The sequence below is a fragment of the Pipistrellus hanaki genome (assembly GCF_964339955.1).
Source record: "Pipistrellus hanaki genome assembly, chromosome: 2".
NCBI classification, from domain to species: domain Eukaryota; kingdom Metazoa; phylum Chordata; class Mammalia; order Chiroptera; family Vespertilionidae; genus Pipistrellus; species Pipistrellus hanaki.
The window spans coordinates 126,352,541-126,377,802 of NC_140504.1; the positions used below are offsets into that span (position 1 = coordinate 126,352,541).

The 25,262-nt window shown below is 39.6% G+C and overlaps 1 protein-coding gene across 10 annotated transcripts in view; it reads right to left on the reverse strand.

Moving 5' to 3' along the window:
* Nucleotides 1–25,262, reverse strand: part of KIF13A (kinesin family member 13A) — a 203,350-nt gene that overhangs the window by 54,424 nt on the left and 123,664 nt on the right. For all 10 annotated transcript variants that reach the window (XM_084872710.1, XM_084872705.1, XM_084872704.1 and 7 more), the window contains 8 exons: nt 21,900–21,992; nt 20,723–20,903; nt 18,087–18,174; nt 16,729–16,863; nt 15,797–15,909; nt 3,806–3,917; nt 2,666–2,878; nt 216–326 (listed from right to left, as the gene is read on the reverse strand). In XM_084872710.1, coding sequence (XP_084728836.1) covers nt 216–326; nt 2,666–2,878; nt 3,806–3,917; nt 15,797–15,909; nt 16,729–16,863; nt 18,087–18,174; nt 20,723–20,903; nt 21,900–21,992 — 1,046 coding nt within the window. The remainder of the gene's footprint in view (nt 1–215; nt 327–2,665; nt 2,879–3,805; nt 3,918–15,796; nt 15,910–16,728; nt 16,864–18,086; nt 18,175–20,722; nt 20,904–21,899; nt 21,993–25,262) is intronic.

Consider the following 25,262-nt stretch of genomic DNA (forward strand, 5'->3'; position numbering starts at 1 on the left):
CAAATTCAGTGCTATCCAACACTTCTAGCAAATGCATGGACCAAACTATACTTGGTCAAAGACACAAAGCCAGTGTCTAACTGGTCTCTGCAGCCTGTAGTTCAGTAGAAGGAGGTCCTCAAAAGACTTTCTGAGGATCGCAAGTGACTCACAGTACAGAAGAGAAAGCACATGGAAACAAATCACAATGTTTCAGGCCTACACGATCAAGCTACCTGTGCAATTTCTTCTGTTTTCCTCAGCTTCTCTTCCCAAGTCACTGTTAGTTCTTTTATCAGCTTTTCAGACTCTTCAAGCTTCTCTTTCAGTTCAGGGGCCTTCATAGCCTTTAAAATGAAACCAGAGCGATCTGATTTTCTAATATTTTTTTCACCATTATAACAAGACAATCACTTATTGTCCTTCTTAAGCAGTTATCAACAGTCTGTTAGAAGCAATTAAGTCACACACTGTCAAGGTGGAGTTTAGACCTTGATTAATCAAATGAAATGTAAGAGGCAAATGACTGCTATTATTTAAAGGAGAAAAAGAAATACTAGTGCCCTGAATTAAATTGATACAAATCATTACAGAGTAATTTTACCCATTATACTTAAATTTCACATTTAAAGACTTAAAAGATACTAAAGTTCATCTTCAAAACAGAAAGTAAGAAAAGAGGTTACTTAAGCAGATTTCTTTTTTAATAAGACTGAGATCAAGGCACATCACCAATAAAGGCATTCCTATTACATTGACCTATCAGGAAAGGTGAAGATTCTTCTAATTTATTTTAAAATTTGAATTGGGCCCTTTAAATTACTTTTCTTATTGAGGGCATAAACTTGTGTATCTATTAAGCACTTGGAAGCCAGACATCTGGTTAAAGAAGCAGTCATTTCCCTCTGAGTTTGTCCAATAAGAATAACTAAGTGATCTAAATACAGATATATGCAGCTTGTAAATCTTGGGAAGCCTTTACTTGAAACAATACACTCTGACATCCAATGATAACATCAGTGTAATTCTATGAACCCTATGAACAAGAAAGATGGTAGAGGTTGGACCAGAAGTTGAAGGGGCGATGATCTCCCTGGTGGCTAGCCCAGTATGCCTGAGTCTCAGTATAAACAGAGCCTGAGAGGGACATTTGGTGCTGGAGACACACGTGAACATTCTAGGCGAATCTGCTGTGGCTCCTCTCTCCTTTGGCTAGGCACTGTGCTGCGCACCAGGCCTCGAGGCCATGGTCACAGTGAAATGGCAGATTCAGAGACTAGAGGAAACAAGTAGAGCATCCATCTTAAACCAATTCCAGACGCATCACACTTTCCTCCCAGGATCAGGAAGGACGTTTTTCAAAGGTTATCAGCATTTTGTTTTTTCAGGTGTTTGCTACCCTTAATGGCATCAATAGAAAAACATTACGCTTGAGGCCCTGACTGATGATTATAACGATGATAATAAAAACAACATGTGTTGGGCACTTATGTGCAAGGCATTGTGCTAAGTGCCTTCCACTATCAGTGTTTTACTAGGGGTTAGGAATGAAAAAACTTAATAAAACATAGATTTTTTTTTTTTTTTTTTATTATAGAAGCTCACAATCAGAGAGACGAGAAAGACATGTAAACAAAAAATTATAATACAACTGCCAATTAATTAATGGAATACTCAGATCTCTGGCTTCATTCCTTTTTGTTTGTGTTATCCCCTTTTGATTACTTTTGTGATTAAATACACCAATAGATAAAAAGTATTTAAACAGTGCCTGGTACACAAGTACACAAATACTCTGCCCTGATAGTCTCCTAACCACCAGAAGAGGGTGGTGTGATGGAATGATGTGAACTCAGAAGCCTTAGATACACACCCAAATCCAGCAAGTGGAAACGTGACTTCACCTAAGAACTTGGCTTCACCTCAGGCACACTACCTATTTCAAAGGGGACAGTGCCTCACCCAGTAACATGCCTAAAGCAACAGCTATTTGGAAGAGGATGCGATTATTAGTCTGGGTAAAGTCGAGGAAAATGGCAACAATGCATCATTTTGTTTCCTCTCAGGAGCTAATATAAAATTTTAAAATACGTATTTCTGAATTGTTCTTAATATTTAATTATCATGCTATCTTCCATGACTTAAGGTGGAGATGACACACAACTAACTTATATGAAAACTGCAGAGCCCTTTGGGAATACTGTCTACAATATTAATAAAACATCACAATTGGTTCTTAGGATTTCACGCTGGAAGAGATCTGTGCTCTCAAGGACCACTCATTTCCTGCAGCAAACAACTAGGTAGTAGCAACAACTCTCTCTTAATTATCTGCTTCCTCCTAGGACAGAAGGCTTGTATTACTCATGTTGTCCTCACAATGCTTAGCATGCAGCAGATGCCAATCAACACTGAAATGTTGATCCACACGAAGATGACCCAGAACTGCAAGCATGTCCTTACCACTCAGATATCATAAGGCAGAAACTCTGAAAACAGGAGCACCAGGCTTATTTTTTATTTTTAAATTATAGTTGACTTACAATATTATACTAGTTTCAGGTGTACAATATAGTGAGTAGAGATTTATATACCTTACACAGTGTTCACTGCAATAAGCCTAGTACTCACCTATCATCATAGTTACTACAATATTATTGACAATATTCCTTATAATGTACATTACCTCAGCCTGCGAGAGCTGCTCTCTCAGTTTCTCGACTTCCTCCCGCAGTTCCCGGATGACTTTTGCATTGGGATCCTCATTCACAACGGCATGGTTAACAATCCTTTTGGCTCGATCTGCATATCGCAATGTAGAGAGGGTCTCTTCATAGTTGTCTGCTGCTGGGCTAATGGTGGCTATCATAGAGGTCTGGCTGTTGCCTCCCAAATTGTCCTGCAAAATTTCAAATAGCATCTTAGGAAATAGCACTTCATGCACAACATGTATGATGAAAGCAGTAAACATGCATGCGTGACACTATGGAAATGGGTTTGTATTTCACAAATAATTTTATGACAAGATGAAACATGGTCTCTCTATATTCACAACAATGAAAAATGTCCATCAAACATTATCCTATATAATAAAGAGGTAATAGGCAAATTGTCTATCATTCCAACACACAAGATGGCAACTCCCATGTGGTCAAAGATGGCCATCCCCATGTGGACACAAGATGGCCAGCAGGGGAGGGCAGTTGTGGGTGATCAGGCCAGCAGGGGAGGGCAGTTGGGAGAGATCAGGGCTGCAGGGGAGGGCAGTAGGGGTGACTGGGCTGGTAGAGGGGAGCAGTTGGGAGGACCTGGCCTGCAGGAGAGGGTAGTTGAGTGGGGACCAGACCTGCAGGGGAAAGTTGGGGGGGACCAGGCCTGCAGGGAAGGGCAGTTAGGGGTGACCAGGCCTGCAGGGGAAAGCAGTTGGGGGGGGAGGGGGACAGACTTGCAGGGGAGGGCAGTTAGGGGCAATTGGGCTGGCAGGGGAATGGATAGGGGGTGATCAGGCTGGCAGGCAGGCGGTTGGGAGCCAGCAGTTCTGGATTGTGAGAGGGCAGTCGGATATCCCTCAAGGGGTCCCATATTGGAGATGGTGCAGGCTGAGCTGAGGGACACCTCCTACCCCCACCAATTTTGTGTACCACGCCTCTAGTAATGAGATAAAAGGCAATGGAAATTAGTTTTCATTCTATGTTCCTAGGAATTGGGATAGCAATACATTACTGTCAGATGTTCATTGTATATTTAGCTTTGCACACACATTTCAGCTGTCACCTCTGACACAGCTAATTTTTAATTGATAAAATAACTTTGGATGCTAAATTACCTTAAGAAGCCAAGTGAGGACTGAATCTCGATAAGGCACAAATTTGTTTTTACCCTTGCCAGCTGCCTGGTCAGCCAGTGATGAGATAACTAACCCCAATGTTGTCAGTGATCTGCCAAGACAATAATTTAAAAATTAGTTTTATAGAATGTTTATTTTGTTTTCACCAATCCTTATAGGTAATAAGTATAAAATATGCAGAATAAAGCCCTAAAGTTGATATAATCACGTCTATGTTAATTTGTCAAGAAGCTGAGACAAAGAAAAACAAAAAATAACTCCGTTAATTTAAAATAATGAATTTAGAATTCCTATAAGAATCTCTTCTGGTGAATCATAAGACCGCTTTGCACTCCGCTGTCCCCTCTCAGGGGACATAGGAATTCTAGCATATCACTTGGATGTCCCCTCTCAGGGGGCATTGCAGTTTATTAGTGATTATGGGGAATTGAGTTATTTCAACGCACGTTTCCGCCGCAAAGTAGCGTCGAGTAGCTGGTAGCCAATGTCCAGAATGGTTCGGAGTGCAAAGGGGACCTCTAAAACATTCGTTTCAGAACCTAGAAATGTACATTTAAAAGATCACAGTGGAAAACTTTTAATTTACTCCAACTATTATGACATAAGTCTAAACCAGTGTTTCCCAAACTTCTCTCATGATGAGAATCACCTGGTGGAGTTGTTAAAACACAGATTCCTGAATCCCAACTAAGAAGTGCTAAACTAGAATTTTTGGGAACATATAGGTAAAATTGCCTACCTAACTTAGTGCTCTGTATATAAAATCTGTCTTAGAGCACTAAGTTAGGTATACAATTTTACCTATATGTTCCCAAAAATTCTAGTTTAGCACTTCTTAGTTGGGATTCAGGAATCTGTGTTTTAACAACTCCACCAGGTGATTCTCATCATGAGAGAAGTTTGGGAAACACTGGTCTAAACCATCTACTCTTCGGGTCTAATTTGGGCCATACTGGCCTCTGAGTTTGTTTCCCAGAATAACCATGTGAGTTGCAAAGTTCCCTTCCACTACCTGTTATAAGGTATATAACTGTTCATCTGCTTACAGCTGGTAAGTTTACTTCAAGTAGTTAATAGATTACAAAATCAAAGATCTACCCATCACAGGACAGCATATGGCTATCTTCCAACTCTGCTACTCAAAGCAGCATTGGCATCACCTGAGTGCTGGCTAGAAACAACTCTGAAGACTCCCAGGCCTACTGAATCAGGACCAGTTAAAGGTGACTCCAGGTGACACATATGCACATTAAATTTTAAGAAGGCCTCGTTGAAGGCTACCCAAAATGATAAATACGTTTAATTGTCTTGGCCTATCTCAAAATGTGATCCTGGGAACAGCAGCAGTAGCATTCGTGGGGACCTGGTTAGAAGTGCATTTTCAGGTCCCTCCCCAGACCAACCAAATCAGAAACTTATAGTGGGGACCCAGCACTCTGCACGTCAGCAAGCCCTCCCGATGATTCTGATGGAGGCTAGAGTTTGAGGACCACTGGTTTAGGTTACTGAGCTCTCCCTTGTGGTTAATACAGGATCTCTGCACCTGGAGAAAAGAGCACCCAGAAACAAAAGACCTGTGGTACTGAGGGATAAGGGACATCCTCTGGTGCCACAGTTACCTTCTAATTGCTCTTGTAAAAGGAATTCAACTGGATCCCAAATTTAGCAGCCAGAAAAGAGCAGCCTCAGGTATCCCAGGATTGCAAGGAAGATTACATGATATAGCAAAGAGAAAGCACTTTCAAAATAGTTTAAACAATCAGATGTTACTACTTATTATAAACACAAGGCAGGGTACAAATCAGCCATTGATCAGAGGTTAGCAAGTGAAAGATTAGATCACTTTCTTTCGAATGCCAACAGGCTTGAAATTGATTTGAAAGGGGGGGAAAAGCCTATTCCCCACAAAACATAAATAATTCCCCAAAGGGGACTTACTGAAAAGTCATTGAAATGCAAAGCAAATGCAAGAGGCAGAAAATGAACAAGAATTTTAATAACTAATAGCCATTACCACAAGTGACATAAATATATACATTATAATTGACAGATGTAAAAGTTAAACAAGTCTGACCCAAGAGAAATGAAACATGTCCACACAAAAACTTGTACACGAATTTTCATAACAGCATATTCATAATAACTAACATGTGGAAACAACTCAAATGTCCATCGAAGGATGAAGGGATGAGTAAAATGTGGTATGTCCATACAACAGAGTATTACTGGCTATAAAAGAGGAATGGTACAAGCTACATGAATGAACTTTAGGAAATTATGTTAAGTGAAAAAAGCCAAACACAAAAGGCCACTATCCTGGGTTGAATAGTACCCCTCCCTCAAATTCATGCCCACTAGAACCTCAGAATGTGACCTTATTCGGAAATAGGGTCCTTGCAGATGAAAGTAGTTAAGGTAAGATCATACTGGCTAAGGGAGGGTTCTAAACCAAGGATGGTGTCCTTATGAGAAGGCCATGTAAAGAGAGACATGAAGAATAGCATGGGAAGACGGAGACAGATTGCAGTGATGCACCTACAAGCCAAGGAATGCCAGTGACCACTAGAAGCTGGGAGAGAGGCATAAAACACATTTTCCTTCTGAGCCCTCAGGAGGAACAAACTCTGTCGATCCTTGATTTTGGATATCTGGCCTCCAGAACATAAGAAAGTAAAGTTTGCAACCTAATTTGTGGTAATGTGTTATATATGTAAAAACCTAGGAAAATAATACAGCCACATATTACTCAATTCCACTAACATGAAATATCCAGAACAGGCAAATCTATACAGACTTAGGACTAGGGATGGGGCTAATGGGGAATGATTTGGGCATGAGGTTTCTTTTGGAGTGATTAAAATGTTTTAAAATTAGATTATGGTAATCACTGTACAACTCTGAACATAATAAACTATTAAATTATACATTTTAAATAGGCAAATTGTTTTATGTGCATTATTTTTCAATATAGCTTAAAATTTATTTTAATTAAAGAAAGATCCATTAAGTTCAATAATCTTCCTAAAGCTAACAACTTTAAGAAAGAAAATTGCATGTGATATGTAAGAAATAGAGGAAAGTAAGAATTTAATATAAGGCAAAAATAATTTCTGCTTTAATATAGAATACAGAATATAGGGCATTTTCCACATTTTATAACTATTGAAATAAATTTTTTAGTTGAAAACAATTCTCTGAGCTATCCCAGATTTTTAATACACCAAATGAAGCAGAGGTTGTTTTAATTCTTACAAAATATAAAGAGCTCAGTGACTGAAAGGTCATCATTAGCAACTTTATGGTTCACAATGGCCCTTTATATGAAAACATGTTTTGAGGTTGTCATGGATTTTTCATCATTGAACTAAATTTTATGTTGTCTTGTGGCAAATACTTATAGTTCCTAATCTGACAGTGTAGAGAGGAAAAAGGGAAAGTTTCTGTCACTCCTAAACATAAAACATAAAATCAAATGAGTGATCTGAGAAAAACTCCACTGTACCATGTGCTCTCTGGGAGCTCAGTGCAGCATGTGCGCTCAGGAGCAGGGGTGGAGCTGGATGGGAATTACACAACTCCAGTTACTGCCTGAACTTTGCTCTATAACTTATCTAGTTGGAGAAGTTTCTCTTTAGTTGAAGCCACACCTCTCTACCTAATAGTGTGCACACATTCAAAACAAGAACATAACCTAAACCTATTAGGGTCTCCTTGGAACAAACTGAAAAGAATTATAGGATAGGTGGGACTTCAGGATGAGTGAGAGAGAGCAGATTGTGTCAAGGGGTCCACACCACTACTACTACAAGGCCCCACCCACAAGCAATGATCAAGGGGCTCCTGGAATCCTAAAAAGTGTTAAAAGCTTAATATGTGAAAAGGAGACATATGTACTACTATTTGTAATACTTTAAACAATTTAAAAAAATCTAGAAAAAATAAAAGCTTAATATGTGAAAGGTGAGCAATAGGCTTACATATTTGGTTTTTGTTTTTTTTTTAAATATGTTTTATTGATTTTGTACAGAGAGGAAGGGAGAGAGATAGTTAGAAACATCGATGAGAGAGTCATCGATCAGCTGCCTCTTGCACACCCGCTACCGGGGATGTGCCCGCAACCAATGTACATGCCCTTGACCGGAATCGAACCTGGGACCCTTCAGTTCCCAAGCTGATGAGCCAAACCGGTTTCGGCAACAGGCTTACATATTTAATGAGAACTTTATTCCAGGGAGCTTCAAAATATAACAGAATCACTATTTATGGATTCTGCTACTACTGTCTGCTCATGCTGGAGGCCAATGGGCAGCTTTTGTGCCTCACGGGGGTCCAGACAGGGTGGGGTTGTTTCCCAATTTTCAGGGCTGAAAAAATTATTCCAGAATTCTAATTCTACCAAAACACTGCTCCTTTCCTTTCAGAAGCTCCTAATCTTTAAATCTCTTAGCACAATTCTTGGGTTGGGATGAGAATAGCATGGAGAGGGACTGACTGGAGGTGAAGGAAGAGTTAGGCAAGGTGATAACATATATATATATAAATATAATATAATATGTATAATTATATATAATAACAATATAAAAATATTTCTTCCAATTAATTTCCTTTGAATGTGCACAAATTCATGCACTGGGCCACTAGTTTATAAGTAGATAGCCATGCTTTAAGATTGAAATTCTTAAAAATCTACCTATTTATATCAATGGACAATTTGGGATAAAAAAAGACAGTAAAACTTGGATGGATAAAAAACAATACAAAAGCTGCTGTAGTAAATACAATCAATAAGAAAAAAAAGTCACAATTCAATTTTCACCCCCTCTTCTACACATTCCTCCAACTACATAGCTTTCTAACTACCAGATTCCTGCCCTTAGGAGTATATATTATGTGATGCAAATTACCTGTACTCTTTAGGATGGATTTCACATATAGTATTTAACTTATTTTTCCAAAGATCTTTTTCTAAGATCATAACTACAGTGTTTATTAAACTTCATTAGTTAGCTGTATACAGGCATATCTTGGAGATACTGCACGTTTAGTTCAGTTTATTTGAAATAAAGTGAATCGTAATATTTTTGCTGCTGGAGGGTCTAGCCTTGACTTTGTAAAAAACCCAACATCTATGAAATGTAATAAAGCAAAGTGTAATAAAACAAAGTACATTCATTTCTCCATCTCTTTCTACTTAGATTCTGATCATCCTGAGGCCATGGTTATTCTATTGCCATAGAAATCCTTCATCAATTACTGTGCCTGACTTACAGAAAGCACTCAGTATTTGTGGAGTAAAACCGAGTCTGTAATACATTGAAGAACAGAACAGGGATCTCTTTCTAAAAAGAACTAATACAATCATCATTGGTATGCTCTGTGGTTGCTGGCCCAATATCTCCCCCTGCCCTTCTTCTTATTAACAGAACCCTCATTTTATTGGGAAGTATGTATTAGGCTAAAAACTCCACTTTCCAAAGTGCTGTGAAACTGGAAGAAGCCATTCAACAGTTCTGGCCAATGAGATGTAGGGAGACCTTACTGGGAGGGGCTTTGAAGGAAGCTATGTATTCTGGATAGAAAAGATACAAGATTCAGCTGTCAGAGCTGGTGGTCCTTTATTCTCCTCCTTTCCCCTTCTTGTTTGCAACAGTGAATGGTAGAGCCATCTTGAGGTTATGAGGACAACATGAACACACACTAAGATTAGCAGAGCTGTATGCCTGACAACATTTCTAAGGTTCTGCTCCAGCTTCTGAATTTCTGTTAAGTGAGAAAAAGAAATACACTCTTTGGTTCTCACTATAGCTCATTTTTGTTGTTTACAGCAGAATGAAGCTCTTGGTTTTTAAAGAATTCCTTGAAAGATGATAAAGTTGGTGAATCTGAGTTTAGTACTTTTCCCCATTCTATAAGAGTGTGTAAGTCCCCATTCTTAAAAGTAAAGCAGAAATGGCAAAATACAGGGAAAGAAAGACAGTATCATTACCTGTCAAGAAAGAAAAGCCTTATACCTATACCCTAGACCTCATTTCTATTCACCACCCTTTTCTGGTGGCTAATGCAAATCATTAAACTCAAATAATGCTCACCTAATGAGTATCACTCCCAATCTCATTTCCATCACAATTGCTGGGGTGTAATAATAAGGTATATACTAACATTTCCAAAACCAGGTTATTTTGAAAATATGTTCTGGAAATTTTAGTATATGTTAAACCTAGAATTCTGTCATCAGATAAGTTCAGGAAATAAGTTAGAGTTATATAGTATTCATTACTCAGGCCTTCTCAGAGCTTTACCACTGTGAATATCCAAAGGAAAGGTTTCTCAAGATTATTTGTCCAGACCTCCTTTTCTTCCCAAAGCCATTGGAGGAACTAGTATTTCACAAAAATGCTTTGAGTATCAGAGGTAAAAATGGCACATGCTCCCAAATATGTGGGTACTGTACCCCAAGGGGCAGATTTTTGCTCTGTCCTTTATGGGTCTCTCATCTTAAACATAAAAATGTTTATTCAGACTTTCCCTGCAATATACAAATGTAAATATACAAGGATCTCTGACTGCTCTGGAACAATGAACAGAAGCAAGACATTTTTATTCTCCTTAGGTACAAGCTCAGGCAATACCCATTTAAGTGGGGTTCCCAAAAGGAAATGAATAAGAATCCTGGAAAGTCCACAAGCAGGAGAAAAGGAGGACTAAGTCACATGAAACATTAAGCTTATAAGTTACTATATTATTACAAATTATGTAACAGAACCCTAGGAGTGTCACATACTAATATCTCTAGCACAACTTCACTAGAACCCATTTTTAGAGATGTTCAGTATACACTTTATTATTAACCACAGTAATTGAAATGGAAGTGAGACTGGGAACAATCCTCATTAGATGAACATTATTTGCAGTTAAGGACTAGCGATTGCTGAGATTAGAATGGAACTAATTTCAATGACATTCCTTGGGGCATTAGAGAGTGTCCATGATTTAAATGAGTTCTCAAGGGAGCTGAACCAGCCAGATGCCAGTAGAAAGGAAAGGTTTCCTCATAGACAAGCGGAGCTGCAGACTGATTTTTCAGATGCAGTCCCCTGTGAAGATGGTCTGCAGATGACCTATACCTATCAAACCCTCAACAGGCTGTGGTGGTGAAGTCACACAAGCCTCAGCTCTAAAAATGAAAATCATGCTCTTTAAACCTCTTAAGAGCTTAAGAAGAGATGAAGCTCCTAAATCCACAGCCCATGAAGCATACCACTAACATCTGTGTGAAGCCCCTGACAGGCCTGCTTAAGAGGATTATTAATGTCCCATCAATAGAAGCCCAAATAGGAGGCTAAGAGAAAGCTTAGAAAACATCAGAGATTACTTTAATTTTAGCTCACAACTGGGTACTGATTTTAAGGCTTAAAAAGCCATTTGTGGAACGATCAGGCAGCAGTTTCAATTTATTAGATTATTTTACTTTATTAGTACCCAGTTATAAAGAGCTTGCTATGTGCTGGGCACTGTCATAAGTACTTTGCAATGGGACACTAATTTAATCCTTTTAATAGCTCCACTCTTAGGGTTGTGTCCTCATCCACATTTTACCGATGAGGACACTGAGGCACATAAAGGTCATAGGGCTAGTTTCTATAACCAAGAAACTACAGTAGCTCCTCTAAAAAGCCCCCTGACCTTCTAGCTGTACTGTCACCCGTGTTCCCACTGCACCCTGTACAACTGTCTATGGCACTTAATGTCCTAATGTTGCCCTTCCAAGGGCTCCAACTGGACCTTGAAGTCCCTGAGGCCAGGGATCCATCTTATTCATTCATCCCTGTATCCTTATGCTCAGTGTTCAAAGCATATTTTCGAAATGGATAAAAAAAAAAGTGCAGCTCCATATCTCTTATCTATAACCCTTGGGGCTCCATGTGTCTTAAAATTCAGAATATTTTGGATTTTAGAAAGTTCACACACGATGTGACCACTGGCGGGATCTGGGACAGCAATCCCTAGTAAAATATGTGAACAATTCTATAGTTAAGCTTATGGATAGTAAAATTAACTAAATAAAGATTATACTAATAAATATTGATAAAGACTAGAGATAGCTGCATGAGAGTTTAGGTGAGAGTTTACCAACAAATGTGCTATGAAGACAAGAAGCACTTTGGGAGTTTTGGAGTTTTGGAATCACAGGTAAGGGATTGTGAGTTGCAATTTCTATGAAGGCCTCTAACACAGTTGTGCAGATTACAGCACTGTCTTATTGTGAGAAAAAAAAATGCTCCATTCATTCAGTTACTACGTACTGATGACCATGCTGAGAACTTGGAGGACCCGTGGTGGAGACCTGCATCCATAATGGGCTCTTGGCACCTGAGTGCCAACTCAGGGAGATGAGAGAGATGTGCAGACTAAAGAACGTAGCCCTGGACTAAGTCTCAGGAGAAAGGGTTCAGAGGGAGTTCCACTCCCTTCCAGCCAGTTATTTTGGGGAGAGCACATGATCAACTTGGCAGACATCCACAGGCTAGGAAAGGTGTCATGAAAAATAGTTCCATGCTTATATGCTGGGTTATATGGCATTTCTCAACGTTATCCAGTCAAAAAACCCTCTTTCCTTTCACTTTTTTAAATGAAGTGTCTTACTGTTGTCCCAAACTATGTGCTCCTCAAGGGCAGTAACCATGCTGTAACAAATAAACATAAATGTAGAAGCTTAAACAACACATTTATCTTATACTTCTGGTGGCCAGAAGTCCAGAATGTGACTCATTAGGCTAAAATCAAGGTGTCAGCAGGGCTGCACTCCTTCTGGAGGCTCTAGGGGAGAATCTGTTTCTTTGCCTTTTCCAGTTTCCATAGGCTGCCCACACTCCTTGGTTCATGGCCCCTCCCCCCACCTCCAAGCAAGCAATGGCCACTGAAGTCTTTCTCATGCTGCATCAGTCTGACTCTGACTCTGGTTCTCCTATCTGCCTCTTTCACTTGTAAGGAGCTTGTGATGACATCAGACCCACCTGGCTAATCTTCCCATCTCAAAATATTAATAACGTAACCACATCTGCAAAATCCCTTTGCCTTGTAAGGTAACTTGTGCAAATTTTTGGAATTAGGACCTGACATATTTGGGGGGGGGGCGGGCAGTGAGGCAATATTCTATTTACAACGATATCTAAATTCCTTTTGCATCCTCAGCATCTACTGTAGTGCCAGACACATAGCAGAGGCTTAAAATGTCTCATTTATATTCATTTATATTACTTAAATGTCTCCAACCATCAGTTCCCTCATTTTTAAACAGAGATTTAAAAAAATACCTAGTATGAACCTTACACAAAACAATGCAAGTGAGAGTGGTCTGAAAACGATAAAGAAACCTAAATGTGATGATTATATCCCATAGACTAGCAGCAGGGGATACACACAACCATTTGTGAAATTGCTAGTCTATTCTATATAATAAAAGGCTAATATGCAAATAGACTGAACAGCGGAGCAATCACACACCCACTACAAGGGGGTAGATGCTCAATGCAGGAGCTTCCTGCTGGTGATCAGTGGAAGCCAGGCTCACAATTGGTGAGTGCAGTGGTGGTGGCTGGAGCCTCTCATGCCTCCACAGCAGCACTAAGGATGTCTGACTGATGGCATGGGCCCGCTCCCCTCACTACTAGACTTCTAGAGGATGCAGGCCGGGCTGAGGGACACCCCCTCCCCCCCACCCCAAGGGCACAGATTTCGTGCATTGGACCTCTAATATATAGTATATAAAAGGCTAATATGCCAAATGTCGCCTTGAGAGGTTGACCATGAGATTGGGAGTTTGATCACTTGTTATGATGTGCACTGACCACCAGGGAGTGGCGTGGAACATGGCGGGCGACCAGCGGCAGCAGCAGCAGGGTACTGAGGGAGGAAGGGAAGGAGGAGGTGGGGAGGTTGGGAACCTGATCGCTGGCCAGGCCTAAGGACCTTACCCATGCATGAATTTTGTGCATTGGGCCTCTTGTATATAAGGAAAGACAGCAGGATGCTAACAGAATTCCATTCAACTGAATAAGTCATTATGAAAAAGAGCCAGTTGCTAGAGGATCACAACCATGTTATCATCGTGTGGCCTTGAGGTAGTCTAGTTTGACATATTACATAACTCAGTGTCCAAATCGAAGGGGGCAATGGTAATATTTACTCTGGGACAAAATACCAATCAGAACTTTTTTCAGGCAAACAGAACACATGGTCACCCCAAGTACAGCACAGTGGTGGTGAGCCTGGGCTCTGTGGCCAGATTGCCTGTACCCAAGTCCAAGGTCCACACTTAGAGCTTTGTGACTCTGGACACATTATGTAACTGCTCTCTGCCTTTGTTCCCTCATCTGCAAATGGAGTAACAGACCCCTTTCGCAATGCTGATGTGAGGATCAGATGACTTGCGACACAGAACATTCAGGATAATGCCTGCCACGTTGCAAGAGGTCAATAAGAGTTAGTGATCGTTACACGTCAAGGCCATACTCTAAATTCCCACAATTCACAGCACAGAATCTTCAGTGTTTCCCCACAATTCCAGCCAGCAAGCAAAGGGCTGACATAGCTCAGCACCAGCAGACAGGTCTCTAGGACGGCTGACAGTCTCTTCCTTGGTACCTGTTCCCTCACACTCCCATTTCCGCGTTCCCATCCTGGTTCCTGAGCTCATTTTGGAATGCAGAGCTGTAGTGCCAGCCTGGCTCCTAACATGCCTTGTCACGAAACATAGCAAAATCCTTTGCTATTAGAACGGGAGATTAACTCCTAAAGCAGCAGTCTTTGCAGTGAGTACGCCTATGTCCATTGGAAAGAGGGGGTGGTATTCTACTTCTAATTTTAAACTGGTGCATACTAAAATTCTAATCTGCTAACAACATTTTAAAATGCCAGCTGCAGACATGTTCATGAATAGGTTAACTCTTGTCACCTTCTGTCCCAAACAAACCCCAAGTTACATGTTGCAAGACAAAAATATTATAAGTAAAAAACTAAGCTGCTTTCTGCTGAACTTGGCATAAAGGTAATGATTACACTGTTTATATGAATTATAAAAACAATAGCCACAACAATTAATTTTACTCCGTGCATACTATGTGCCAGGCACTGTTCTAAGCACATTGTGGGCGTTTAATCCCAAACAATGCCATGAAGCAGGTACGGTTATTATCCCCATATTACAGATGGGAGAAATGAAGCACAGAGAGGTGAAATCAGTTGCCTATGGTACTGATAGATGTAATAAGTGGTGGAGGCAGGTTAACCTCAGGCAGTCTGGCCTGAGTACAAAAAACAACACTTCTAGGCAAACTCCACTGCCTCTCCTGCTGGAAAGCAGGGAGACTTCCTCAGCACAGCAGGACCTGGGACACTGCTCTCCTGGAAGATAAGTCCTCACCGTCTGTGCCAGTGCTGCGTGCTCCGTGAGGATGCCTTTACCTCCTTTGTCTCTCTGGCAAACTCCTACACATCTGCCCCCCTCTGCTTCCAGCCCTCACTGCCCCACTGGGCACACTGTAGGTCCTCGAGGCACATGGTGAGATTTCTGTTTGGCAGTTATTCAATAACTGGTAAGTGTTGTTGTATTTTGAAGTACTGATGTTTACACAGTATTAGCCTTATGAAGAAATTCAAAAGCAGATTTTCTTTTCAGCGTAAGCTCCCTGAGTTAATTTACTACATGGTTTTATTTATGGGATTGTGATTTGCACTTATCTAAGACTACATTATGAACAATGATACACTAAATACCTGTAGACTGTTTGAGCAGGGCTGCACCTCGTAGCCTGAATAGCTTCATGCATCTCAATCGAGGAAGCTGTTGTTTTTCCTTGACGTAGTTTACTAAAGCGGGATAGACCCCAAACCACCTGTGACCAGAGCCGTCTGACCCCCAGCCACACAGGCCACTGGAGGGGATGCTCCAGGGCAGCGCAGCCGCCTTACTTGTTAATGTTGCTGCCTTCTTTCAGTCGCTCTCCGGCGGCTCCCGTTTTGGACACTCTTTCGCTTCCAGCCAGGTCCACCAGGCTGACCTTACTGACTTTCTCTCCAGAGTTCTAGGTGTAGGGAACAAGAGAGAAACAATGCATGTGAACACAGAAACTTAATGATTTCTACGTATATGTCAGCACTGTAACTGAGGGCAACTGAGCAGCCATCCACTACAGCGAGGCAAACGTCTCAAGATTTAAAACCGTCAGGGTTATCTGGACTAGCAACTTATAGGCAAAATTTAAGTTGGTGCAGTACTGAAGCATTCTGTATGGCAGCTGGGAAGCAATCCAGAATGCATCCAGGAAGCTGGAGATTTTATGTGCCTATGAGGAAATACTAGGGCACGAGGATTCTTGTGCATTCAGGCAAACTCCACTCCCTCTCCTTTTGGGAAAGTGTTTCTTTTGAGAAAGTGCTCTTTAGGCTAACTGTGTGGTTTCCTCTTTAATATCCCTTAATGACAGGGAAGTAGACTCGGTTGCTTTTAGGTGAATTTCAGTATGGAAGAATACATATTAAAAGCTGTCTGGTGACATCATGATGCTCTTCAGGGAGTTCACACAAGAAATTCAATTACAATAAAAAAAAAGTTATATATAGGCTGTCCTCAAAAATGTATACACACATTTGAATACATATAAAGCTTGTTTATTAAAATGCATTTTATTTTCAAAATTGAGCTATCAGTTGTTTAAGTGTGTATACATTTTTTGGGGGACACCCTGTATTAAGAAAGACCTAAGAAATTAAATTATTTAAGCAAGGTTGGCAGAAGAGCCAGCACAAAATTTTCAGCTGCTAAACCTAACCACAAGACCCATCACCCAAGCAGGTATTTTAAGACCTTTTACTGCCAGCAAAGGGCCTGCCTAGTTCCTCACCCCAGACTGCAAGTCATAAAGCGTCTGTGTGACTATGATGTTGAACACAGCGTGTGAGCGGCTACTTTCTTCATTCATATTGGTAGCAGCTACCGTCCGAGACTTATTTCCCTCAGACATCAGTGACTCAATATCCTAAAGGCAAAGCATAAGGAAAACATTATTAGCAAAAACATACGACCACGGTCCTGCCCACCAGGTGTCTGCATTAATTATGGTCATCTGACGTGTTCGCCGCCACCCTTCCATAAAAACCTCCCCCTCCTTCACCGAGCACAGTCCAGCTTCCTCCTCCCTTGGATCTTTCTATTATATGAAACGTTCCCCCTTCTTTCTGACTCACAATTGTCTTCTTTCTCTGTTAATTACCAATTTTTTCCTTTGCAAGTTACTAGGGAACAAAAGAGCTAATATTTATTGAGCACTCCAGATGTGCAATAATGGTGATTATCTGACTTTATTCGAACTCTCTGGGCTTAACAACTCTAGCTATGTATGCTCACTTATTTGCCTTTGTCCTCCATCACTGTGGCTCTCCAGGGAATTTTCCTCATTCACCTTTGTAGACCTGTCTTACAACACTTGGAAACTATGGATGTTTATGCAATGTTTGATGAATGAACCTTATAAAGAAGGTATTCACAAGGACACTGAAGTTCACAGAGTGATCACTCCAACAAGTCTAGTAACCATCTGAAAAATGCTTTCACTTAAATGGCTAGAGAGTTACCTCACGGATAAATTTTAGTCCTGCCGAGCAATGACAGGATAGGCACAACACAGAGATAGCAAAACTAAGTGTAGGGATGTATACACTCATTCACTCATTGGGTTTCTTCAGCAACAGGTAGCAGTTTGGTAATGAGATTTCCAAAGCAATGACAATAAAACAAAGGTACAACATCAAGTCAGGATGTAAGAAGGCATAAAAATCAAGAAGTAGGAAAATGGAGAGAGGACTGATTCCGAAAAACAGAAGAAACAGAGGAGTGAAAAGTAATGGGAACTAAGGCAGGTGACCCTGTCAAAGAGTTAAATACCAAATACTCTTAATATTTGTCCTGATGGACATCACTGGCAACATTAAGTAGAACAGTGTCAATACAGTGGTATTAGCAAAAATATTAAGAAGCTCAAAACGCTGGGCCTCTGAGCCATACTGTGATGCTTTCACCACAAAGCAGGCTGAGGAGTAAGTTGAAAGGCCCTTTTTTCTGTTTGGGGTGTGTTAATACTGGGTTTTGGAGACCATGAATGATATCAATATGCCCTAAGACATTCACCTAAAAATCAACATCATGTACATACTTCCATTTACTATCAGTTATTTAATAACATTTTAAAACAAAAATACTTACCTCAAAACTAGTGACAGCCAGTTGGGATAAACCATCTACATACGGACCCAAAACTTTATGCTCTCGAACTTTAAGAGACTGTCTACTCCTTCAGGAGAAAGAAAAAAAAAAAAAAGAAAGGAATGAATGGACAAAACTTGGAGGCTTTTCTTTCTTTTTAAGTATTCATAAACCAAGATGGCAGTTTCAAAATAATTTTTTAATAATAAAAAAATGCCCTAAAAGCTACTTTATTTAGACCAGCAAGATAGCATTCTTTTTCAGAAATGTCTTTTATACTCTGACTTCTATTTAAAGTAACTTACTATTTTAAAATTTCTATCTCCTCTTCCAAACTAAACAGCTAGCACACAGAATATTAGGTTAGGCCAACTTGCTTTAGTAGATGAACTTCACAGGAGGAAAAATAAGACAAAGCAAAGAACATTCCAGAATTGAATTTAACAACTCAAGGCTATTTTAGAAATAAGCACATTCTCAGTAAATATCTTAATATTTGTACCACACAGTAAACAATATTGAAGTGTTTTGTTTTATTTTTAATTTATTCTTCCAAGTCTGTATTGATTTATAATGCTTTGATGCTGACAATTTCATATAGAAAGTGATATTACAGTACAGCAGTTGTTTGCAGTTACTGATATCGATCCTGTCTTTATCATAGAATTGCCTCTGTTGGTGAAGATTTTAGGGCTCTTTTAAATTTTAAATGGCAAACCTGGTTTGGGACCCACTTGAACAGTATATCAACAGGTAATTGAGATGAAAGCAAAGCGATACAGATTATGACTAGACTGTATATGTCAGCTTTTTCATGGCATCAGGTATTAATCACCTTTCAAATCAAGAGTCAGCGCTTGGCATCACTCCAGTATGGGGAAAAGGACTTAAGAACCACTGATGCTTCCCGAGATCCACTAAGAACATTTCAGTTTTCCCACTTTAATCTTACAACCCTACAAAACAGGTGTTACTGACTTAAATGATGGCAAATTCAATGTGACAATGAGCAATTCTTCTATACTCTAAACAGGGATAGACCAATTGCACACATTTACAAGGGTGACTCTGATGCACACAGACCCAGAACTCAGCTCACTCTGCTTGCACAACCAGAGAATCTTTAATGCTACTCATGAGCAAGAAAAAGTCAAGTTAGCACAATATCAAGTGCCTATGATGGCGCCTGATATCTGGAATTCTTGAACACTGCTGTTGGGAATGGGAATGGGAACTGGGACAATCACTTTGGAAAACAGTCCAATAGTACAAAAAAAAAAAAAGTTAAAGATTCAGAATCTTTGACCTACAATTCCACCTCTAGATGTATTCCTTAAAAACTCATGCATTAGTACACCAGGAGAACTGAATAAGAATGCTCAGAGCAGCACTGCAATGGTTAAAAGTGACAACTACACAAATGACAGGAGATGGGATAAATAATTATGGTATAATCATACAACAGGATACTAAAGAGTAGTAAAAAAGTAATGCCTCATTACTTAATAATCAGAATGAATGGATCATTGAGTAAGTCACCAAAGAACACATATAACTATGATGTCACTTATACAAAGTTAAAAACTATGCAAAAGTATGCATTAACTTTAAAGAAGAGAAAGATAAGAAGGGGTAGAGAATAGAATGGGATCCAAGAGAACATATAGGAGGATTCAAAAATATTGGTCATGTTCTATTTATTAAAGACCATGGTGAGTAGGACAGACTTTGGTTTTATTATTTTATATATCTTACATGTGTTATAAACGTTCTTCCATTTGCATTAAATAGTTCATAAACATTTCCTATGACTGGGTTATTCCTTATTACCCATAATTTTGATCTTATACCTTTGATTATACCCTTATTAATACAGCTGCTAAAAGCACCTAAAACATTTTTTAATAACAAGAGAAAGTGTTCATTATGTTACATAGAAAATTCAGAATATTGAACTATATTTAGAGAATGACTTCAACACACACACACACACACACACACACACAATAAATTTGAAATACCGAATCAAAATGCACCAAAGTATTAACAGTGGTTATTTTTGAGTGGTGGGATTATAGGTCATTTCTATTTCTTCTTACATTTTGCCTATTTTCTAAATTTTATATATAAATATATGTTCCTTAAATCAGTTAAAAAATTTTTAATTAAAGTCAATGGCCCTCTCCTTCTATGAATCAAACTCATCTTGTTTTTATCACCTAGTTTTTAAAAAATACAGATGCATTGGTTTTCCCCTATGTCTACTGAATCCTAGCCTATGTGGGTGGGCCTTGGGCTGGTGTGTCCTTAAAAGCCCACCCCATGATCCCAATGCATAGCCTGGGAAGAAAATGACTTGCCTGGGCTGGGTGATTTCAATCCTTCAACTACTTTATCTCCAATTTAGAGGTGCTGCTTTCCAACATAAATGGGAGGACCAATGCGTCTTTTTTTTTTTTTTTTTTTTTAAATCCTCACCTGAGGACATTTTCATTGACTTTTAGAGAGAGAAGGGAGGAAAGTGGGAAGATAGAGAAAGAGAGAGAGAGAGAGAGAGAGAGAGAGAGAGAGAGAGAGAGAGAGAGAGAGAGAGAGAGAACGAGAACGAAAAAGCTTAATTTCACCCACTAACTTACCCTTTGGGGTCTAAAAGATCTCGAACTTTCTCATTATAAATTTCCATATAGGATACTTCCACTTTAAAGGTCTGTGACTCATTTTGCTCCAGAGAGATCCTTTTAAATAAAGCACAGCAGAGCCTTGGGATGAGGCCCAGCTGTTCAGCATTGCCCATCATAGAGAAGGATTTTCCTGAGCCTGGAGAAGAGCAAGCAGAAAGAAAAGGAGGATAAACAAGGAAGCAAAATGTAATGATTCCACCATGTAAGTCTTCTACATATATCAGCCAAGATCACACAGTGGAAGAGGCAAGTCGGGCTAGACCCCTAAGCCCGACTCTCAAGCAATAAGGCTACTATTCTTTCTTTTTCTAAAAATGTTCTTTATTGTTGAAAGTATTACAGATGTCCCTCTTCTCTTCCCCCCATTGACCCCTGCACCCTGCTCCCCAGACCAAGGCTACTCTTCTTTCTATTACACTCATGGCCTCTAGTTTCACTCTCATTGTGAGATCCAGAGGGCACCTCATTTACAGGTGGAAAACACAAATATAGCCACTGTAAATATCAACTACACAGTATCAAATAACATTAACAGTATTTACCCCAAACTATTTTGTTTGTGAAAGTGCTCTGAAATACAGTCTCTAATCTGAATCTCCTAGTTGTCCTGCAATGTAACCAGAAGCAGTATTGTTATGATTGATTGATTGATTCTAACTTTATAGTTGAGATCATAGTGGCTCAGAGAATTCATGGCTGAGACACTAGTATGTTTTTGCTTTACTTGTTTCAACCAACTGTGCCATGAGCGTAGGTGTAGTAATCCATCATCCCAGTGACAGTACTCGGTATAGGATGATACCAAGAGTTTTTAAAAATAGTTTTTACTATAACATTTGTACTGAGAAAATGGTAATTATTTTTCTAGTTCAAACACAGGTTAAAGCTATAATTTAGGAAAATAACATTTAATAGTTTGAAACTAGGTTTGCTCATTAACACTAAAATTACTCAATTACTGAAACTGTTGAATCGTCAAAAAGAGGGTTCCTTTTGATTACCTAATTCCTAATTCAGTTAAACCACAAAGGCAGAAGCATTTTTTTCGGTTGCTTCCCAAGGTGTTTCTATTTCTATGTTTTAAGAAATACACATGTAATATCATTGACTGAAAGTACAAGCAAGGACTTACCTGTCTGTCCATATGCAAAAATACAAGCGTTATACCCCTGAAAGGCTTTTTCAAGAATTCCTTCCCCAAGGCACTTGAAAACCACCTCTTGACCTACAAAAGAAAAAAAAAAGATGTTTCTTGACATATTTGTATTAATAACTTAGTCACAGTTACCAGCATTCTCTAACTTCAAAAAGATGTTAAAAGTGAATTACTGTGTGCCTTCTATGCGTAGGACCAAGTATTACTAGCTCAATGCATGAAATTTTATTTATTTATTTATTTATTTATTTAAATATATTTTTATTGAATTTTCACAGAGGAAGAGAGAGGGATAGAGAGTAAGAAACATCGATGAGAGAGAATCATCGATCAGCTGCCTCTTGCACACCCCCTACTGGGGATGTGCCCGCAACCAAGGTACATGCCCTTGCCTGGAATCAAACCCGGGACCTTTCAGTCCGCAGGCCGACGCTCTATCCACTGAGCCAAACAGGTCCTGGCTATTTATTTTTCTTAACTATAGCTCAGTACCTGGATGGATTTATAATTCTACGTACTGCTTCCTTCTAAGGCATTTCTCTAGGCCCGTGGTTGGCAAATTGCAGCTCATGAGCCGCATGCAGCTCCTTGGCCCCCTGAGTATGGCTCTTCCACAAAATACCATGGCCTGGGTGAGTCTATTTCGAAGACGTGGTGTTAGAAGAAGTTTAAGTTTAAAAAATTTGGCTCTCAAAAGAAATTTCAAACGTTATACTGTTGATATTTGGCTCTGTTGACTAATGAGTTTGCCAACCACTGCTCTAGGCATTAAAATTTCCTTCCCATTATTAGTGGGCAATATGGAAGCATCATTTAGACTTGGTTTCATTTCTTCTCATGAGTTAGCATTAAAATGTCATGAATTCTCCTATGTCCACATCTGGATTCCGAACTAGAGTCTCAAGATGAGGAACCACGCCATACATGTTTTGGTCTATGCATGTACCTCTGCACCTAGCATGGGGTTAAGTACCTGCCAGGTGCTTCGAAGCTGTTTATTGCTGGTGGAGGTGATGAGCTGAGCAGAAACACCTCTCACCTCTGTTCTCATGGGGGTTCAGGGACAAGCTCTCTTTGGTGAGGCTGTCTACAGCTTACTGCAGCTCTTGGGGGAGTTTTGTCATTTAGTATAAATATTACAATAGCATCTGTAGCATCCAGCTGAAGAGTAACAGTCTGAAAATATTTTTAAACACTTAAGGTTTCTTTTGCTACTCTTTGGAATTGGTGACATTCATTCCACCATGATTAAGAGGATGAAAATGATGCTCTCCTTCTGCCGCGCTCTTACAGTCCTCAGAACATCCACTATTACAGCCTTTGCAGAAACTACTGGTTTAAGTACCACTTGCCTCCAATGGCATGGCACCCCTGATTGATGTTAGAGACTATAATCTGTTTGTCTTTGTAATCCTGGTGCCTAGTACAAAATGTAAAATTAATGTTTATTAAAAGAATGAGCCTATTTAACCTTTTTATCCTATATAATTCCTTTTACATTTGAAAATAATGCAACAAAATAAAAGCTTTTGGGCCCTAGTAGGTTTGGCTCAGCGAATAGAGTTTTGGACTGCGGACCGAAGGGTCTTAGGTTTAATTCCGGCCAAGGGCACATAGCTTGGTCGCAGGCTCCTCCCTGGCCAGGCCCTGGTAGGGGCACATGCAGGAGGCAACCAATCTATGTGTCTCTCTCACACTGATCTTTCCCTCTCTCTTCCACTCTCCCTAAAAATCAATGGAAAAATATCCTCAGATGAGGATTAACAAATAAAACAAAAATAATCAATCAATCATCAATCAATCAATAAATGGATGGCTTTTGGGTATATGTTCTTCTTTTATGCAAAGTTGGATCTGATTTTAGCAGTCCCTGTTATACTATGACATATGTTGGTTGCAGAAGCAAACTCTTAAAAATGTGTAAACGTGAAACAAAATATATTATTTTCAACCCTTAGACTGACAAAAACTAAAATTTTGACAAAATGAGCTATAGCTGGGTTGAGGAAATAGGTATTTTCATAAGCTGTTGTAAGAATCAACAAATGCAGCCATTGTGAAGGAAAACCTAACAGCACCTATGAAAGGAATCTTCCCTCATTGTCTGACTCACTGTGAGACATCTAGCCTAGAGACACAGGGACTCTTGTAAAGGATGCTCATGGCAGCATTATTTATTCTACTATAAGTTGGAATCAAGTGAAATGCCCTTTTGTAAGGGAGTGAATAAAGTGTGACTATTTTATATGATGTAATATTACAAGTCATGTAAAAACAAGCAGATAAACAATGCTAGAATTAAAAACCATCGTTGAATAAAATAAGTCATGGTTAAGACTGTAGTAAAAGCTTATATCAAATAGTGTGTGTGTGTGTGTGTGTGTGTGTGTGTGTGTGTGAGAGAGAGAGAGAAATCTATGGATACTAAAGTAAAAAAAAATGAATTGGAAGAAAATTTACCAAATTTGTGTGTGTGTGTTTGTTTGTTTGTTTTTTAAATATATTTTATTGATTTTTTACAGAGAGGAGGAGAGAGGGATAGAGAGCTAGAAACGTCGATGAGAGAAAATCATCGATCAGCTGCCTCTTGCACATCCCCTACCTGGGATGTGCCCGCAACCAATGTACATGCCCTTGACCGGAATCGAACCTGGGACCTTTCAGTCCGCAGACCGACGCTCTACCACTGAGCCAAACCGGTTTTGGCAAATTTACCAAATTTGTATACTAAATTTATATAATCTTACTTCACTATTTCTGACTTCTAACAACCTAGCACAGAGGCTGGTACCTAAGAGGTATTCAAAATATGCTGGTGGAATATGTGGACTTTTTTTCTTTTTATGTACAATTATAAGAGGCTTTGCTAAACACACCATTCGTTGAGAAGACTACCTAAAGAATAAGGTATTGTCAAAATTACTATCTACTAAACACTCTTTCAAAACTGCTTTTATGTTAAAGCCTGTGCTTATGAAGAAAATATTTGACCCACCCTGTTGCTGACTTTTTATACACATCAATATTTTCCCCCGTACATTTTCTCAAAGGACCTTCCTTATTCCATAGGCATTACCAAGGTCCATGCCAAGAGGCTGGCCTTACATCTAGAGCTGAGCGCTGCGGTGTAGAAGACTGGGGATTAAACACAGGCTTGTGAGAACTGAACGTGGTCCTCACAGGTGCCACCTGAAGGAAGGCATTCTAAAAGAACCACTCTCTTGGCACACGAGATGACTGGAGCAATCCCTTCTGATCATCCACAGTGATTAACCAGTTCCCAGGAAGAGTGGGGTGAGGGTAGAGACAAGATGCTTTAGATTTGGATAGCCAAACATC